The 20,715-nt window shown below is 41.4% G+C and overlaps 1 protein-coding gene and 1 long non-coding RNA gene across 5 annotated transcripts in view; one reads left to right on the top strand and one right to left on the bottom strand.

Moving 5' to 3' along the window:
* Positions 1–20,715, top strand: part of LOC134297812 (uncharacterized) — an 87,666-nt gene that overhangs the window by 43,342 nt on the left and 23,609 nt on the right. The window contains exon 2 of the long non-coding RNA XR_010004688.1: positions 16,720–16,895. This is a non-coding gene — a long non-coding RNA (uncharacterized LOC134297812). The remainder of the gene's footprint in view (positions 1–16,719; positions 16,896–20,715) is intronic.
* The window catches only part of LOC134297811 (uncharacterized), a 68,086-nt gene that overhangs the window by 689 nt on the left and 46,682 nt on the right, over positions 1–20,715 (bottom strand). The window contains exon 1 of one of the 4 annotated variants that reach the window (XM_062976451.1): positions 2,895–4,050. The exons of 2 other annotated variants lie outside the window; for them this stretch is intronic. In XM_062976451.1, coding sequence (XP_062832521.1) covers positions 2,895–3,992 — 1,098 coding nt within the window. In that variant the 5' untranslated portion in view covers positions 3,993–4,050. Of the gene's footprint in view, positions 1–2,894; positions 4,051–12,636; positions 15,248–20,715 lie in introns of those variants that run through there. One more of the 4 variants, XR_010004686.1, reaches the window with a different exon arrangement.

Consider the following 20,715-nt stretch of genomic DNA (forward strand, 5'->3'; position numbering starts at 1 on the left):
ACTTGACTCCAGCATTCCATCATTTGTGTTTTCCATTTCCCCGCCTCTGTTCCCTCATTCTCTGTCCATCTTGGCAGCTGGGGCAGAGGCTGTATTTCATACCCGTAAACTACTTCAAAGGGGGTTTTATTTGTTGCTGAATGTATAGTCGAATTAAAAGCTAGTTCTGCAAAAGCCAACCACCGAGACCAGTCATTTTGTCTCATGTTAGAGTACATTCGAAGGAACTGCCCAAGTGTCTGCTGAGTACGTTCTACCGCCCCATTTGTCATGGGGTGAAAAGCAGAACTTAAACTCCTTTCTGCTCCTAGCATTTCCAAGAATTTTTCCCAAAATTTTGCTGTGAATTGTACTCCTCTGTCACTGACTACTCTACTGGGACATCCATGCAGTTTGTAAATGTGGTTTATGTACAATTCAGCTAGTTTCTCGGCTGATGGTAGTTTTGGCAGTGCTATAAAGTGGGCCTGTTTAGAAAACAGGTCTAATACTGTCCAAATATAACGATGTCCTTTGCTAACCGGTAGTTCCCCCACAAAGTCCATAGCTACACATTCCCAAGGTCTGGTAGGTTCTGCTACTGTTTGTAATAATCCCATTGGTTTCCCTCCTCTCGATTTATTTCTGGCACAATCATCACATTGAACCACATGGTTCTTTATGTCCTTCCTCATCCCTGGCCACCAGCAATGTTTTGCTATTGCTTTTGTTGTTTTTGTAATTCCTGTATGACCAGCGCTCTGGTTATTGTGAAAACGATGCAAAATCTTGATCCTTAATGTTGCTGGGATATACAGTTTCTTGTTCACAAACCAAAATCCCCCCTTCTGCTCCCCCTGTTCCGCATTGGATGCGATCCATTGGTCTCCTTCATAAGACTGTTTCAGTTCGTTTCCCCAATTATCTTCCCCGCCGAGTTCAACCATAGCAGTGTTCTCTTTTTGGGTTTGTGCTCTTGTCCTGACAGCTAAGCCCCATTGTTTATCAGAGAATATTGTTCCCTCTTTTGCTGTGGTTATTCCTTCGTGTTGAGGCATGCGTGAAAGGGCATCTGCCAAGACATTCTGCTTCCCTTGAAAGAACTTTAATTGGAAATCGAACCTGCTGAAGTATTGTGCCCATCTAATCTGTTTGGGGGACAGTTTTCGAGGAGACTTTAAATACTGGAGGTTCTTATGGTCAGACCAAATTTCAAATGGGATTCCGCTTCCTTCGAGAAAGTGCCGCCAGCATTCTAAGGCCTTTAATATGGCTAGTGCCTCTTTTTCCCATATCGGCCAACATTTTTCAGTTTCGCTGAACTTCCGGGACAAATATCCACAGGGTTTTAAGTTCCCATTTTGATCTTTTTGCAATAGTACTGCTCCGTATGCACAGTCTGAGGCATCGCAATGGATTATGAAAGGACTCCTGATATCGGGGTGTTTTAGGATGGGTCCTTCTGTGAAGCATTCTTTTAGGGTTTCGAATGCCTTTTGGCATTCTGGCGTCCAACTTAGTCTGGCGCCAGGAGCTTTTACTTTTGCTGTCTCCCCTTTCCCTTTTGTTTTTAAAAGTTCAGTAAGGGGTGCGGTTATTTGCGCGAAGCCTTTTATGAAGGGTCTGTAAAAATTTGCAAACCCCAGGAATGATTGCAATTGCCTCCTTGTTTGAGGCACTCCCCATTCTTTCACATCTGATACTTTAGCTGGATCCATAGCTAACCCTTCTGGAGATATCCGATACCCCAGAAAGTCAATTTGAGTTTTATTAAATTCACATTTGGACAGTTTTGCGTACAGCTTTGCTTCCCTTAGTCTCTGCAAAACTTCCCGGATCAATTTTACGTGTTTTTCCTTATCTTCACTCACGATCAAGATATCATCAAGGAATATGAATACCCCTCTGTACAACAATGGGTGTAGTATTTCATTTATAAGCTGCATAAAGCAACCGCCTCCGTTTTTTAAACCGAAAGGCAAAATTTTATATTCAAAATGGCCGAATGCGCAGGAAAATGCAGTTTTCCAAGTATCCTCCGGTTTTATTCTTAATTTATGATACGCTTCAATTAAATCAAGTTTAGTAAATATGCTCCCTTTCTTCAATACGGTAATTAAATCCTTTACTAAGGGCATAGGGTATTTATTGTCCTTAGTAATTGCGTTTAAATTTCGATAATCAATGCACAATCGTAGGGAGTTGTCTTTCTTTCTCCTAAATAACACTGGGGCCCCGAGAGGAGAGTTGGATGGCTTAATGAAGCCTCGCGCCAGGTTTTTATCAATATATTTCCTCAATTCCTCCTTCTCCTGCACAGACATGGGATACACTTTTGGTTTTGGTAAGTCTGCTCCTGGGGTTATTTCAATTTCTACTTCTATATTCCTTTTGGGAGGCAATTTACTGGCCTCTTTCTGATTGAAAACATCCACAAAGTCTCTGTATTCAGGTGGCAATAGCTGTGGGTTTATCTCACCTGCTTCATCTTCCTCGTCCTCCTCTTCTGCAATTTTGCTTATCTCCCATTGCGTCTGCTGTTCTTTGAATGCTAAGCTCTTTCCTCTCCAATCTACTTCAGGATTTGCCTGTTCGAGCCATGGTATCCCTAATATTACGTGGTATGTGGCAATAGGGGCTATTACAAAGGATATTCTTCCTTCCCATTTGCCTATTTTACATGGGACCTCCCGTATTTCCTTTGTAGATACTTCCCCAGCAGCGACTGATCCATCTAGCTGCGAAAATGCAATTGGGGAGTCAAGCGCCATCTGCTGGCATTTCAGCGCTCCTGCTAATTCTGGAGTTATAATATTTCTAGAACAACCACAATCCACAAATGCCTTGCAGGTGGCCTGATTCTCTAGTCCCGAGAGGCAGATTGGCACTACTATCATGCGTTTGTCCCGACTCACCAATTTTTCTGAAGATTCTGGGGCCTGCACCTCCTCTTCCGCGCGCCTCCCGGTTGCTGGCTTGGGCTTTGGGGGTTTTGGCGGCTCCCCCTTCCGGGCCCAGCATTCTGCTGCTCGATGGCCCGTCTTCCCACATACAAAGCATTCCGGTTTAGGTTTGTTGTAGTCTCCTCTGGAGGGAATCCCCGGCCTCCCTCCGGGTCTTTCCTGCTTCCTCGTTTCTCCTCGACCTCTCGCCACCGGTTTTTGCTGGCCGCTGCTGCTTCTGAAGCGCTTTACTTGGGCCAGGGTGGATTCGACGCGCCCCGCTAGTTGAATCCATCCCTGGAGCGTTTCGGGGTCATCTCTGTGCGCTGCCCAGCTGAAAATCTCGGGGCGTAGTCCCTCTTTAAATAACTCCACTTTGGTCACTTCAGACCACTCTGGTACCCTTTCCGCGAGGTGGAGGAATTCCTCTGCGTACTCGGGCACTGTTTTGTCCCTCTGCTTTATTCCTTTCAGCTGGTCTCGAGCCCTCAATTGCTCTAGCCGGTCTCTGAACCGGTTTTCCAGTGCGGCGAGGAAGCGGGGCACTGACCTCAGACATGGGTCGTGTCTGGCATGGAGTTGCACGTACCAGCTGGCTGCTCCTCGCTTTAGTGTGTTGCCGATGGCTCGAACCCTGCTTGCTTCGGAGGGGAATGTGTGTGCGTTGTCTTCCATGTATCCTCTGATGCTAATTAGAAAAAAGTTCAGTTCATCTGATTCCCCTCCGTATTCCAGTTTGAGATCTTCCCTTCTCGGCATCCATTCTGCGGCCCGTTGGTGCTGTCTGGGAGGCATGGGGAAGGGTTGCATCAGGTTTCCTCGGGCGGCTCCTTGGAACACACCGCGCCCCACTCCGGTGGTCATTCTGCGCGGCTCCCGAAAGTCTGCCGCCGCTGTCGGCCCTTCCGCCCATCCGCATACTGGCCTCGCTGTAGCTCCCTCATCTCGCCTTTCCTCGTCGTACGGCACATCCTCCTCCTCTTCCTGGATCCCCCGCTCCTCTCCGCCTTCGTCTGCAAATCCACTGGACCCGATTCCTGGCCCCAGTGGCCTTTCCACCCCGACGCCCATTCGGGGGGTTGGGAGCTCTGTTGGAGATGGCGGCCTCAGAGTTCCCAGAGCTCGCTGGCGCTCCACTCCAACCCTGTAACTGGGTTCCATGACAATTATTATTATATACTATATTATTATATTATATTATTATATCATTATTTCATTATATATTATAATTATACATTATATTATTATTATTATTATTATTATTATTATTTTATTGTATGACACAGCAAACAAGATAGATGTGCTGGATTTCGTATCACAAAATCACAGGTCGAACACTTCCCAAGTGTCTAGGACTGTGTGATGTATTTTCGGATGATGTGCGCAGATCTCAGCAGGGTGGCCTTTTGCAGTTGACAGATCGTAATTTTGTCAATGTCTATTGTTTCCAAATGCCGGCTGAGATCTTTTGGCACGGCACCCAGTGTGCCCATCACCACCGGGACCACCTGCACTGGTTTCTGCCAGAGTCTTTGAAGTTCAATCTTGAGGTCCTGATAGCGGCTGAGTTTTTCCTGTTGTTTTTCGTCAATGCGACTGTCACCTGGGATGGCAACATCAATGATCCAAACCTTTTTCTTTTCCACAACTGTGATGTCTGGTGTATTGTGTTCCAGAACTTTGTCAGTCTGGATTCAGAAGTCCCACAGTATCTTTGTGTGCTCATTTTCCAATACTTTTGCAGGTTTGTGATCCCACCAGTTCTTTGCTGCTGGAAGGTGGTACTTGAGGCACAAGTTCCAATGAATCATTTGGGCCACGTAGTTGTGCCTCTGTTTGTAGTCTGTCTGTGCAATTTTCTTACAGCAGCTGAGGAGATGATCAATGGTTTCATCTGTTTCCACGCACAGTCTGCATTTTGGGTCATCAGCTGATTTTTCGATCTTGGCCTTAATTGCATTTGTCCTGATGGCTTGCTCCTGGGCTGCAAGGATCAGGCCTTCTGTCTCCTTCTTCAGTGTCCCATTTGTGAGCCAGAGCCAGGTCTTCTCCTTGTCAGCTTTTCCTTCAATTTTGTCAAGGAACTTTTCATGCAATGTTTTGTTGTGCCAGCTGTCAGCTCTAGTTTGTAGTGTGGTTTTCTTGTACTGGTTTTTTGTCTGCTGTGCTTTGAGGAGTTTCTGATTTTTGACTTCAATCAAAGCAGGTTCTTCACTTTGCTTTACATATTCTGCCAGGGCATGTTCTTCTTCTTTGACTGCTTGTTTTACTTGTAAGAGTCCTCTGCCCCCTGATCTTCTAGGCAGATATAGCCGGTCAACATCACTGTGAGGGTGCAGTGAATGATGAATGGTCATGAGTTTTCTTGTTTTTCTTTCCAAATTGTCCAGTTCCATCTGTGTCCAGTTTATGATGCCAGCAGTATATCTTATGACAGATATGGCCCAGGTGTTTATGGCCTTGATGGTGTTGCCTCCATTGAGCTTGCTTTTGAGAATTTTTCTGACCCTTTGTGTGTATTCTTTACTGACCACAATCTTCTTCTTCTTCTTCTTCTTCTTCTTCTTCTTCTTCTTCTTCTTCTTATTATTATTATTATTATTATTATTATAGAAGGGGCCTGAGTCAAAACAGAAAAAATGCCATACTCTTGAAATGCATATATATGACTGGCAGGGTGTGCTCTGTGGCAGGAAGTCAGGGTGAAGGTGGAGTGTCCCAGGTGGAGTGGCCAGACCCCAAAGAGCCCCTCCCTCCCCCTCTGCCCACGCTCAGAGGCATGCCCTGGCCTACCTTCTCCTCCTCTTCCACTCTCTCTCCCCCCTTCCTTCTTCTCTTCCTTCTTCCATTCTTCCCTCAGTCCTCTTTTAAATCGGGGTGAGCATGCGGGCGGGCGGTCAGAGCCTTGGGTGTGCATGTGTGGTTGAGGGAGGGGAGGGGAGGTGATGGGTGTGAAGCCACGCCCCCTGAAAGGTCCCGTTTGGGTGGGGAAAGACTCTCTGAAGGGAAAATGGCAGTGCAAAGGCCCCTCTGAGGAGAAGTGAGGGCAGAAGCAACAGTGCTCTGCGCAGTTCAAGAGCTATACACAAACTACGTATATCCACTCGAGGGCACCCCCCAGAGGGTCATGGATTCCACACTTGCGTACTTTGTGTATGGCTTGAACTGCCCCTGAGTAGCATATACCACTACAATGGTATACTGTGAAAGAGCACCATAGTATACATATAGGAATATAAGCTGAATTTATCAGCAATGGTATTCACATTTATATCTTCTGTGTGGTTTAGGCAATTCATTGGGTAACATTCCCATATGTCCTGGTGCCAATCTGTGGTTATTCTGGTTATTGAGGGAGAAGCTGTGTCTGGCCATCAACTGAACTGTAAACTGGGCCACTGCACCACTAACTTAACAAGATAGAACTTGTACAAGGAGTATTGGATAAAGTGTTTCCCATTTGATGGTACAGCAATCTACAAAAATATCTTCATTATTCAGATCACAAATATGATTTACATCTCCTTTTCTGCTTAATTTGTAAAGCCTCTGCAACTATATAAATGGACATTGTTTATAGTTGAGCAATAGTAAATAGTCTATCTGATCTGAACTTATATGAGCTGAGAAGTTTTTCTTGGTTGATTGATCATTTCTTCCAATTCAGAAATACAGTATTAATGACATATTCTCACCAACATCATCCAAATTAAGTAAATGTTCTTTAAAGGGTAATTTGAATTTGATTGTTGTCTTCCCCATGAAATAAACAAAGCACTTTTTTAAAAAAAAAGGTTACACTGTGAATCAAGATAATATACAACTTGTCAACTGTTTGGTTTTAATGGCTTCCTATTTTCATTTACAGTTGTCTGTTTATAAAAGAGGTGAGATGAGATCATTAGGAGGTTTTTTGTTTTTTGTTTTTTGTAACTCAGTAGGAAAGGCATCTAACTGGAACCATGAAATGTTATTGCTATTCCCCATTAATTCATACTGCTACTCCTGCCTCTGTTTTCCCCCAGAGTAATCTTTATGCTCTCCTTAATCCTCTTTCTTGTGATGTAGTATCATATCCTGCAGTCAAGGCATGTTCAAGGTACAACTGCTCCATGAGACTTTCTTTTATTGATAAATCACAAATGCAGGACATCCTGTAGAGGGAAATAAAGGATTTTATAGTTGACCCCCCAGGGTAAAGATTCTGTTAGTTCATTTGGCACAAAGATTATTTGCTGGCCCCTGAGTTTGGGAGAAGAACAAGATCTGAAATTCCTGAGAGCACATTGACAGACAAATCTGCTGGGCCCCATTGTTATGTAAATCCACCTAAAAGTTATTTCAGATTATCTTTCAAAATATTTTCAAGATATTGACAGAGACAGCCAGAGAACTAGACAGACTATTTGCAAATCCAAAATGCCCAGAAACCGCTCTGTGCAAAAAGTGAGAACATCTCAAACGTATGAGTAGTAGCTATTTTGTGTTTAGTAGTTCTCCTCATTGCAATGTGTAGCTTTGTCACCTAGATTTATGGATTATTAATTTGTAGAGGCTGCCCTCCCAAATCTCTAAGAATTTATGCACATATTGGGATGAGGGATGCACCAACTTTTTATGCCTCACTGATAAGATATGTGGAAAACATAAATGACTGGACATCATCATGCTACAATTCCCCCAACTCTGTAACTGCCTGGTAATGTAGCAAAGATGGGTAGCTCAGCAACTACTTGCTCTTTGAGATTGTAGGGCAAAAGCCTGAGATCAGTGGTTGTCCTTTGTGATGTTTAAAAGGCATTACAAGCAAGGATTGAGAAGAAAAGAAGGACTATGTGTTGTTGAAAGCTTTCATGGCCTTCAACAAGGAAGGACTGTTTTAGGTCAGATAACTGTGGACTGCATTTTCCATACCACAGTAGTTGGATTACAAGATAATTTAATTCCAGCACTTTGAAAATAGCGTTTCCATCATGGAATCCAGGAATTTGAGATATTTAGATTTGTTTGCATATTTAGACTGTTATATAGTCCAAGAGGTATGCTAGAACTTTCTAGCAGGGAATTTTAAGTCCTTCACTAAACCATGAATATTGGGATTCCACAGGATTGGGCCAGACAACGTAGTGTCAAGAAGATATAATTATGCAGTATGAATATACCCCTACATCACCATGCTCAAAATTCCCTTTTGCTTTAATATTATTTTGCCATGCCCACTGGGTTTGTCATCTTTATGCAAAATGTCAGTCCTTTCTTGCTTTGACAAAAATGTGACAGTTCCCAGAATTCCCATGCCAGCATGGCACATAGCTTCTCCTGGCCCTAACTGATTTGAAAGAGAAATGGCAAATAGTTTGGTCACTTGGATTTTTCTAATGATAAATATTTCAGTTCCAGAATCTTAGCATTATGTACAATGAAAGTAACTTCAAGTTTCTTCCCACAATTCTGTCCTTATTTACATTATCAGTGTTTTTAAAATGTGATAATCCATATAAGTTTCAGAAATCAACATAAACATTCTGTCTGGCTGTAAATTGTCAGCAGCTAATAACTCTGGCTTAGGTATGAGGGTCATAAAAACTTTTCCTTGAGAAAATTACTCTTCAGATTTGTTCTACCATGTACAGGGCTTTTCATAACTTCTTTTAATATTATTAGTTTGTAATATGTGACTGAATAAGATTTTTCTGAGTAGTGAAGTGTAAACAGTTAAATTGTTCTAATAGATTTTCAAAACCCCTGAATTAACTGATGTGAAGTAGAGGTGTGTAATTTGACCAAAAATCATGCAATTTCGGGGTCCATTTTTGGCTAACCACTCATTCTTTTTACCGGGAAGTTACTCGAATCAGGAAGTGTGTTGCTCTTTTCATTCGACAGATTCAGCCCATTGGTTACAATAGTTTTAGACACCATTTATAACTGCAGGCCTGCCAAGTTTCAGAACAATTCACCAATCTACTGATTTTTTAGAATTATTTTAAATTTTTTACCTTAACGTTTTTAAAAATAAGACAAACCACAAGAGAGGGAATTGTAGTTGCCGGTTGTAACCATTCTTAGCCAATAGACACAACTAGGCCTTTTATTGACTGAGAAACAGAGAAAGAGAAAAAAAAACTTCAACTCCTATCATGCTTAGAGACTTTTCAATGCCTGCCTCATTCAAGTGCTGCTGTGAAAGTGAGTTCCCAGCAGGACCCTCTCTGGAGGAGGAGCCTAGGGTACTTTACTGCTGCCAGGAAGGGAGAAAAGATGCTGCAGTATCTTCTCTAGGAGCCTATGGCAGACCCCTGCCTCGGGTATAATGCAGGCTTAACTCCATCCTCTCCAGTAACTGATAAATCCGACTCTCTTGATCCGTTTTGCCCAGCTTTTCAGATCCCTCCTGCCCATTTTGTTTTCAGGGGATTACAAGAAACAGACCACTGCATATTACAAATCACTTTTGGTCAAACTGATTCCAACTCAAGCCTAACGTGAAGCACAAAAATCATTTTTAAAACCCTAAAGAAAGAAAGCGCACAGGAATATAAGCACCACAACTTTACCGAAACCTAGTAACAACTCATTTATTAAAAAAAATTGAATTTATGAATGGATTGTATATGGTACAACGTTTTTATTGCATTTTTTAAATGTAGAACTCAAAAATATATTTTAAACTGCTGCAATACTGAAAGAATATATATATATATCAGCCGTGTGTTATACATAAGCTGAGAAATGATCTCCCACATGGAAACAAAAATGACTGCAATGCTGGAACAATTTAAGAATGGATTTTTGGTTTCCTTCTGCCTCCTCTCCACTTTTATTTTGCATACAGCATTGTACTCTCTCTCTCTCTCAGCTGGTCAAGTGCTGCCCACAGATCTTCCCCAGCTTCAATTGCTTACAGCAATCCCTCTGTTGAAAAGGTGAGATAATCAGCTTTTGTCAGGACTGGCTTGGATCTAAGACAGTATCTGGACTAGAAACAAAGAAGAGTCTACAGAGAGGGAATTTAGAGTCTCTTCTTGCCTGCAGAGAATGGAAGTGGCCTTTTATTCACTTTCCAGGATTGAAAAATTCTCATGCCCTGGAAACCTCAATGCCCAACTTAAAGCATTACTCAGAGACAAGCATTTCTTGAGTGAATAACACTTGGGCAGCAGCCTCTGAGCTGTGACCGACAATTTGGCATGGTTTGCTTGGCATGGGTAAACGTTCTGACCAAATAGAACAACTGCTTTGTTCACCCACCTATGGCAGCTATTCCCGAGCATTGGAGAACTACCTTTCAATGCCTGCTGCATGCCACCATCCTTTCAGAAGTTTTGTTTCCCCTCCTAAAGAGCTGGAGCTGGGTTATTAAATGAATACAGTTCTCATGCCATGTGCTGGGTATGCAAAACATTGTAAACAAAAGGCTTTTTACAAAGGGGCACTATTCTAGGAGGGCAGGGAGAGAGCTATTTTCCCCCTTTTTTGTTTCAGTGTACACATTATTCAGAAAGAATACCTTTATCTCTAGTTTACTATTAGATTCTGTTTTAAAGCGAGAGAAAGAAAGAAAAAAGAAAGAAAGAAATGAAACAAGAATCTGAACACTTTTAAAAGGCCTTGCTTTAGCACAATTTCATTTTTATTATATTCAAGATTAGTCACAGCAACTTTCTATGGGTTTCACCCCTTCCCATGAAAACCTGAAAATCATTTTGAGAGCTATTTGTATACAGGAGAGTTAGTAGTGAATCACATTCCTAGCCAGGTTTCCAAAATCCCAGGCCAGTTCACCTTGTAGTCTCTGGAACTGTATTCTTAGGTGGCTTTCACAGTGATCTATTCCATCATTTCAAAGGGCTACTAACATACTGAGATGTCTGGCAAACTAAAAAGCCACCTGCAGCCACATAAATCTGTCTTAGGCCTTCCGATAGTTATTAACATATTAAGGCTTGCCACTTCTCTAGGATTGCCAATACAAGTGGGTTCACAACCACATGAAGATGCTGGGCTTAATTTAGCTTTCTGGGTGATAAATAATAAATGTTTGCTTTTGGTTGGACATGTAACACAAATGGTGTGTTTTAGAAATAACAAATGCTTAGGTACATCGTTCCAGTTCAATAGCAGTGTCAAATTCAGTGACATACTGGTAAATTTTGATATCCAGACATTTGTCAAGTTTGTTTGTTTTCCAATGCTCCTGACAGTCCAAAAAAAAAAAAACATAGTCAGTTGAATCTATCCATATGTATTAATCTATACACACATTCAACCTTGCTGTATTGTTGCTGGGAAATCCATTGTATACAGTATATCATCACTGTCAGGACTGCAGCTAAATGGAAGGGAATTATAAACTGGGAAAGGAGCCTGGCAGATGACCCCATGATGCCTCTCACAACAACAGTCTCAGCATTGCTAGCCCCAGCTCCACCCCAGCTCCACTACAACACTGTTCACAATAGTTGTACAGCCCAGAAGCTTTCCACCCCATTACATCCCGTAATGGTTAATGAGAAAAATATAGGCAGGACCACTAGCAGTATATGAAAGAGGAAAAAATGAATACCATCTTGTGCCCTTTCCAGTGAATGGAAGTTTACAACAAATAAAATGAACAGGCACAGTGAAAAAATTCTGCGCATACCACCAGGGATATGTGAATATATTTGGTGTAGAGATGCTCTCTTTTTCAGTGCAACAATTACCTCCCATCAGCTTCTAAAGTTTGAAATATTAAATAATTTAATTTGCAAAAGGCTTCTACAAAACTGGCAAGTTTGCAATACCTTGGTGGCAGAATTCAGCTTGATTAAATAGTGTCACCTAATGAGCATTATCTCCCTAATACCTAGGATCCTGCACACCCTGCTGCAAAGCAGGTATTAAGCTTGGATGAAATTTAATTGCCTCCTTGCTCTGCAATTCCACTTCACTATTAAGATATCCCATCCATAGAATGCCACCAGGCTAGTGATGCCATGGAACCCTTAAATGCCGCACTTCATGACCTTTTTCATCTTAGAGCTACAGCTTTATTGTTTCATTAAGAGTTTTGCATTTAAAATAGACTAAAATGCCCCATATATGAGAAACCCATCATCCATTCCAAAGTAATTCAGCATACGCTTGATACAAAAGTCAGGGTTCACTTCTCCTTTGCCATTAACAAGCTTCATTTGTAGTTAGACAATGTAGCAGTTAACTAGCAGAGAGAGCAACACCAAATTCCTGGGATTTAATCATCACAATGGGACTTGGGAAACATATTGATTTGACTGCATTTCAGGACTAGCCATAAAGTAAAAGTAATACAACACTTAAAAAAAAATGCTGCGACTGAGTTGCTGGTTTTAGCAACTTTAAAGAAGCACCCTTTTTGGGTGACTTTTTAAAGAATTGCCTTACCTTTAAACTAAATTTTATAAATTTAACTGTTGCTCTCAATTGTATTGGACCTAGGGATAAAAAGAATATTTTAAAAATTGTCTAAAAACACATTATAGCCTCAAGAAAAAAAAATATTGCAGAAATATTATTTCATACACAGAAAATGATGTAATTGCAGGCATATTTGTGCATAAAATACCATTTTAAAATCCAAAATTGCAAATAGAGCTTGAAAACTGTCACTGTGTTTCCAAAAACCTGCAGTGTGAAGAAAAGAGCTAAACCTATTCATAGGTTCATAGAATTAGAAAAGACCACAGGGGGGATCTATTATTTATTTATTTATTTACGACATTTCTACCCTGCCTTTCTCAATCCCGAAGGGGACTCAAGACATCTTTACACATAGGCAACTGTTTGATGCCTTAAAAACAGTGTACAGTTCATAGAATAATAGAATAATAGAGTTGGAAGAAACCTCATGAGCCATCCAGTCCAACCCCCTGCCAAAGCAAGAAATGGCATTCAAAACACCCCTGACAGATGGCCATCCAGCCTCTGCTTAAAAGCCTCCACCACAGTCCGGGAGAGAGAGTTCCACTGCCGAACAGTGAGGAACTTCTTCCTGATGTTCAGATGAAATATCCTTTCCTGTCGTTTGAAGCCATTGTTCCACGTCCTAGTCTCCCTATGACTTCCCTTCACATATTTATACATGGCTATCATGTCTCCTCTCAGCCTTCTCTTCTGCAGGCTAAACATGCCCAGTTCTTTAAGCCACTCCTCATAGGACCTGTTCTCCAGACCCTTGATCTTTTTAGTTGCCCTCCTCTGGACACATTCCAGCTTGTCAACATCTCCCTTCAATTGAGGTGCCCAGAACTGGACACAGTATTCCAGGTGTGGCCTGACCAAGGCAGAATAGAGGGGTAGCATGACTTCCCTGGATCTAGACACTATAGTCCTATTGATGCAGGCCAAAACCCCGTTAGCTTTTTTAGCCGCTGCATCACATTGTTGGCTCATGTTTAACTTGTTGTCCACGAGGACTCCAAGATCTTTTTCACAAGTACTGCTGTCGAGCCAGGCGTCCCCCATTCTGTATCTTTATATTCCATTTTTTTCTGCCGAAGTGAAGTATCTTGCATTTGTCCCTGTTGAACTTCATTTTGTTAGTTTCGGCCCATCTTTCTAGTCTGTTAAGATCGTTCTGAATTCTGCTCCTGTCTTCTGGAGTGTTGGCAATCCCTCCCAGTTTGGTATTGTCTGCAAACTTGATGATCGTGCCTTCTAACCCTTCGTCTAAGTCGTTAATAAAGATGTTGAACAGAACCAGGCCCAGGACGGAACCCTGCGGCACTCCACTCGTCACTTCTTTCCCAGATGAAGATGACTCCTTGGTGAGCACCCTTTGGGTTCGTTCGCTTAGCCAATTACAGATCCACCTAACTATAGTTTTGTCTAGCCCACATTTTACTAGTTTGTTTGCCAGAAGGTCGTGGGGGACGTTGTCGAAGGCCTTACTGAAATCCAGATATGCTATAACCACGGCTTGTACCTCTATCGAAAAAAGAGATCAGATTAGTCTGGCATGACTTGCTTTTGGTAAATCCGTGTTGACTATTAGTGATGACCGCATATGTTTCTAAGTGTTCACAGACCACTTCCTTAATTATCTTTTCCAGAATCTATCCTGGTTTTGATGTGAGGCTGACTGGACGGTAATTGTTTGGGTCGTTCTTTTTTCTCTTCTTGAAGATAGGGACCACATTCGCCCTCCTCCAATCTGCTGGGACTACTCCCGTTCTCCAAGAGCTCTCAAAGATGATTGCTAATGGTTCTGAAATAACTTCTGCTAGTTCCTTCAATACTATTGGATGTAGTTGATCTGGCCCTGGGGACTTGAATTCGTTTAGAGTGGCCAGGTGTTCCTGGACAACTTGTTTCCCTATTTGGGGTTGGATTTCCCCTAATCCTTCATCCATTCCATGTTGCTGAGGTTGAAGACGACTTTCTTTTTGTGAGAAGACCAAGGTAAAGAAGGCATTAAGTAGTTCTGCTTTTTCCCTGTCCCCTGTCACCATCACCCCGTCTTCTCCTCGCAGAGGCCCTATCACCCCCTTGTTTTTCCTTTTTCTACCAACATAAGCAAAAAAGCAGTTTTTGTTGTTTTTAATATCCCTGGCAAGCCTGAGCTCATTTTGCACTTTAGCCTTGCGAACCTTTTCCCTACAAGAGTTGGCTATTTGTTTGAATTTTTCTTTGGTGATTTCTCCCCTTTTCCACTTCTTGTGCATGTCTCTTTTGAGTCTTAGCCTGGTTAGAAATTCTTTGGACATCCATTCTGGCTTCTTTGCACTTGTTTTTTTTTCTTTGTTGCCACTGTTTGCATTTAATAATAATAATAACTTTATTTTTATATCCCGCTCCCATCTCCCCAGAGGGGACTCGGGGCGGCTCACATGAGGACAAGCCCTGTTCCAAAATACAATAAAATATAGCATGATTAAACCAATGTAAAACAGGTAAAATAGTATAATCATACAAACCAGCATAAAATATAAACATAAAACATTAGAACATTAGAGTCTGAACAAAATATACAAACTGTAATTGCATTTGTGCCTTGAGTATTTCACTTTTGAAAATCTACCATCCATCCTTAACTCCCTTGTCTTTTAGTATTGGTGTCCATGGAATGCCGCTCAGTATTTCCTTCATTTTTTGGAAGTCAGCTCTTTTAAAGTCCAGAATGTGTATTTGACCTGTCTTAGTTTTAACCTTCCTTTGTATGGCGAACTGCAGGAGCACATGGTCACTTGCCCCTAAGGATCCGACCACTTCGACTGCATTGATCAGGTCTTCCACATTTGTTAAGATGAGATCAAGAGTAGCCGATCCCCTTGTTGCCTTTTCTACCTTCTGGACCATAAAATTGTCTGCAAGGCAAGCGAGGACATTCAAATGGACATTTAAAGAAAATTATAAAATACATTAAAATGATTAAACATTTAAAACAATACATACACAATTAATCACATAATCCACAAGTGTCACTCAGGCCATTCCAAAAGTCATTGCACATCTTTCTATAAATGTCTATTGCACAAGTTCTCCAAGGGCTTGATCACAAAGCCATGTTTTCAGTCTCTTATGGAAGATCAGAAGGGAGGGGGCTGATCTAATATCCCTGGGGAGGAATTCCACAGCCGAGGGGCCACCACTGAGAAGACCTTGTGTCTCGTCCCTACCAATCGCGCCTGCAAGTAAGGCAGAACCGAGAGCAGGGCCTCCCCAGATGATCTTAAACTCCGAGATGGTTAATGGGGGAGATACATTTGGACAGGTAAGCTAGGGCTTTATAGGCTAAAGCCAGCACTTTGAATTGTGCTCAGTAGCAGACTGGCAGCCATTGGAGCTGACGTAACAGGGAGGTTGTATACTCCCTGTGCCCTGCTCCAGTGAGCAATCTGGCTGCCGCCTGTTGGACCATTTGAAGTTTCCGAATAGTCTTCAAAGGCAATCCCACATACAGTGTGTTTCAGTGGTCTATTTGGGATGTAACCAGCGTGTGGACTACTGTGGCCAAGTCTGACTTCCCAAGATACTGGCACACAAGTTTTAAATGTGTGAATGCTCACCGCAGATCCATCCAGTCCAACCCCTTTCTGCCATGTAGGAACACACAATCAAAGCACCCTGACAGGTGCCCATCCATCTTCTGCTTAAAAATCTCCAGAGAATGAGACTCCACCACACTCCAAGGCAGCATATTCTGTTGTCAGACCACTCTTACCATCAGGAAAATCATTGCTTACATTACATCTCATCTTGTGGAATCTAACTTAGAGCCTACAGCTTCAGAACCTAAGCAATCAAGAGGAGATGCAGAAAATGCAAACTCTCTGGATGATGAGCCCACATTTCAGTCAGAGCATGTGGCTGCTGAAAGGAGAATGTTCTCCCTTTGCAAAGAAGCAATGAGTCAAATATAAACAGAAGAAGAACCAGCAATTCAATCAGAGGCTCAAATACCAGATATTTAGCAATCAACCTGACAGCCAAGGTCAGGCAACTATAAATTTCCAGACAAGAAAGCCGAATCCTTGTTCAGACAACTGATCTATTACTCTGTCATAGGCAATTAGCCTCTTTGGGTGCATCTACACTGTAGAATTGATACAGTTCATTCCAGTTTAGCTGCCATGGCTCAGTGCTATGGAATAATAAGGGTTGTAGTTTTATTTTATTTATTTGATTTCTCTGCCAAAGAGTGCTGGTGTCTTGCCAAACTACAAATCCCAGGACTCCATGCCAGATGGTGGCAGCTATTAATGCTGAAATATTAGACTCAAAATGTTTTCCAAGTATGTTCTTGCTTTCTAAACTCAAGATTTCTTTTTCATGTTAGGAGCAACTTGAGGAACTATACATCGCTTCTGCTGTGAGAGAATTGGCCGTCTGCACGGATGTTGCCTAAGGAACAACCAGATGTTTTTGATGTTTTACCATCCTTGTGGGAGGCTTCCCTCATGTCCCCGCATGGAGCTGGAGCTGACAGAAGGAGCTCATCCGCGCTCTCCCCAGGTTAGATTCAAACGGGAACCTTCAGGTCAGCAGACATGCTGGCACAAACAGGGCTGGCCTTTTTTTTTTTTTTTGCAGACCAGGTATATCAGTCAGTGTGTGGCCAGCTAATATAATATTAGGCTTCAAATATGGATCTAAGGGTTGCTTGCTTGCTTGTTATAATGTTAAACTCAAATTAATTTCAAATTATTTCCAGGCAGTCAGTTGTCTTGGGCTTTGCAAGAATGGCCTGCCTAGTGCCCAGTGCGTGAGAGGCAGTCAAGGTAATAGCTAGAATATTAGACTCCAAAAAGGTTGTTTGTTTGCTTGCTTGTTATAAATCTCCCACTTGAAAACATACTTTACCAAAAAAAATCCTTTTTAATTTCTTTCTTCCTTTGTCACAATCTGGCATATGTTAGCTCAATTTTTCAAGTTACTTTATTTTGTAATAAATCACAAAATTAAGCAACCTGCATAAAACTTACCAGATCTCCTAATTTTTGGTAATTCATTAAGTATCTCTGTGGGCATACACAATCACTTAGTCTGGTGGTAATGCCATGGAGGAAATTTAAAAGTGAATATTAAGCCAACATATTTTTTCCCAAGGGCATATAAGCTCGTCCCTTCCCTCCTAATCATCAAAGGAGAATTTTGTCTGCAGAATCCATGTGGGTTCAGGATGTTTGACAGCTCAAATTCATTTGTTAGAATTGGTCAGAACTGTTAGCAGTAGTACAAGTTGGGTGATGAATTGGTTGACTAGTGGAAGATTCCCTCCCAAACCATGCAAGCTAGACTGAGGGTGTTTTCTGTAGTTTTTCATATATTTAGCAAACCATCCCTCAGGTTGCTGCTATATATAAGAGGAGAGAGAAATTACATTCTCTGTTAGAAAAGTTATTGCACTTCTGAGCTGGGGAGCAGTAAAAATATAATCCAGGAGGAGTAAGAGAGATTCTCATTCACTTTGCTTTCTAAATAAATCAATGTAGCAAGCAAAAAAACCCTCACAGCTTTGAGTTGCATTCCAACACTCTATCCATCCCGGTGAAGCTGCGCTTACGTGGGACATGTTTTATGGACCCCATTTTGTTTAATTATTAACCCAATTCTTTCCCTTGATTCTGACTGGCATTTCACTTCTCATGCCTTCAGGTGGAATATGTAAAAAGCTAAAATTCAAGATCAGTATGTTTGCTGTAACTTGTAGCTAACATTGGGTGCATTTAGACTGTAGAATAAAGGTAATTTGACACTACTTTAACTGCCATGGCTCATTGTAATGGAATCCAGGGATTTGTTATTTGGAAAAGCACAACCACTCTTTGGCACAGAAGACTTAAAAAGTAACAAAACTACAATTATGTTGCTTCCTGTGTCAAAAATGTTGCCTTCTCCACAAAACAACCATGTGCAAATTTTGCACAGAACAAATCCTGACCTGTGTAGATTCTTGTCAGTAAAGATCCTTTACATTAGAGTTTCTCATCACCCCAAAAACAATTCAATTATTTTTGAATGAGCCAACAATGTGATGTGGCAGTTTAAAAAGCCAATGGGATTTTGACCTGCATAAATATAGTGTCTAGATCCAGGGAAGTCATGCTACCCCTCTATTCTGCCTTGGTCAGATCACACCTGGAATCACACTGTGGGCACCGCAATTGAAGGGAGATGTTGACAAACTGGGATGTGTCCAGAGAAGCGTGACTAAAATGATCAACGATCTGGAGAACAAGCCCTATGAGGAGCAGTTTAAAGAACTGGGCATGTTTAGCCTGCAGAAGAGAAGGCTGAGAGGAGACATGATATCCATGTATAAATATGTGAGGAGAAGTCATAGGGAGGAGGGAGCAAGCTTATTTTCTGCTGCCCTGGAGACTAGGACGCAGAACAAAGGCTTTAAACTATAGAAAAGGAGATTCCATCTGAACATTAGGAAGAACTTCCTGACAGTATGAGCTGTTCAACAGTGGAATTCTCTGACGTGGAGTGTGGTGGAAGCTCCTTCTTTGGAGGTTTTAAGCAGAGGCTGGATGGCCATCTGTTGGGGGTGCTTTGCATGCAATTTCTTGTTGGAAGGGGGTTGGACTGGATGGCTCATAAGGTCTCTTCGAACTCTATGATTCTATGAATATTCCTTTAGTGCTGGTGGCTATATGATTTTGTGCTTCAAGCCGACCTTTATTAGGCAGTCGCTGGGTTACGAACAAGATAGGTTGTGTAGGTTTGTTTTTAAGTTGAAGTTGTATGTTAGTTGGAACAGGTACATTTCTAAGTGCAACTGCCGCCAATTTTTTTTGAAAAAAATATAGATAGCATTGGGAAGGGCTAACACCTCATGTAATGTTTGTTTTGTTGCCTGTGCCCCTAATCAGAAAATTTCACCTCACTTTCTGTCCCTGTGACACTTGGATTTGGAAAATTTGGAGTTGTTGTGGATACAAGGATTGGTGATAGAGCTTCACTGTAAACCCCTTTTCCTCATGATAATTCTTAAAGGAATGAATTTCCCTTCCTAGAGGTAGATTTCCTCCAACTTCCTGTCTCACACTCGTTCTTAACTATGGGTCATATGTAAGTCATATGTTTGTAACCCGGGGATTGCTTGTATTACCTAATCTGGTGTGACTCCCTTAGATACAATAGAGACCATTAATTCTGGAATAAGACATACATTGATTTATCTGCACACAACACAGAATTGTTTTTCTCAGACAACAACATAATTTGAGTCAGAAGTGGGGCCTTTTCACACTACCCAATTGTAGTGCTATGATTCCACTTTACCTCCTATAGCAATACTCTATGAAATCTTGGAGGTGGTTTTCCAGTATTGCATTTGGATAAAGTACAAATTAGCTGTAGAGGCCTTTCACACAAGAGTGTTTATGTAAGTGTTTTTAATGGTATTGGTTAATTTGTGAATTTTGTTAGTTTCATAAATTATATTTCATATTTATTCTTTCAATAAAAGAATAATATAAAAATGAAGGATTTCCCATTTAGAGAAGGTTATTTAGAATTTCTCATCACTAGTGTCAAACTATAAACCTCAAGATTTTATAGGATGTAGGCATGGCAGTTAAAATAGAATTCATTCTGTGTCCATTTATCCACTTGCATCATGTTTGGCCAGTATAGGGTATGGAGGGGCATTGTTAAAATAAGTTGGCATATATCATATTTGAAAAAGAACAAATAAATTGACCTCTTATATTATGGGCAATGTTATTGCTCCCTGTCATATTGGGGGGGGGGGGAATACATTACAATACAATACAATACAATACAATGCAGTACATCTTATTGTAATGTGAACTGCTATGATATCCATAGTGGAGCGTCATAGCGTTATTATCCCTCTTTTACTGCCATGGTTCCATCCTATGGAATTCTGAGTTTGGTGAAGCACCTCAACAATCTGCTGAGAACTCTGAATGCTGCATCCTAAACTCCTAATCTCAGGATTCCCTAGGGCACAATCATGGCAATTATTGTGGAATTATAGCACTATAATTCTATAGTATGATTATGTCCCAGGTGCCTAACTACTGATGGGCAAGTTCCACCAGATTTGGATTCAATATGTATTTATTACTTACTTATTAAAATACTTTAAACCGGATCTATATTCTGAAATCTTATAGGCAATAAAAGCAGCTTTAAAAGAGTGTAAACAATGTAAAAGGAGTTCAAAATAATTTCAGTTGTGCTTCAAATGAAGAGCTTTCTTCTCATTCTCTCTGAGATAAGACAAATTGCTACTCTAGCAGTGGGCCTTTTCCTATGTCCAGTTCCTGAGTGCCATGTGGCAGTAATCTGAAATGGG

This window comes from Anolis carolinensis, chromosome 1, assembly GCF_035594765.1.
Source record: "Anolis carolinensis isolate JA03-04 chromosome 1, rAnoCar3.1.pri, whole genome shotgun sequence".
Lineage (NCBI taxonomy): Eukaryota > Metazoa > Chordata > Lepidosauria > Squamata > Dactyloidae > Anolis > Anolis carolinensis.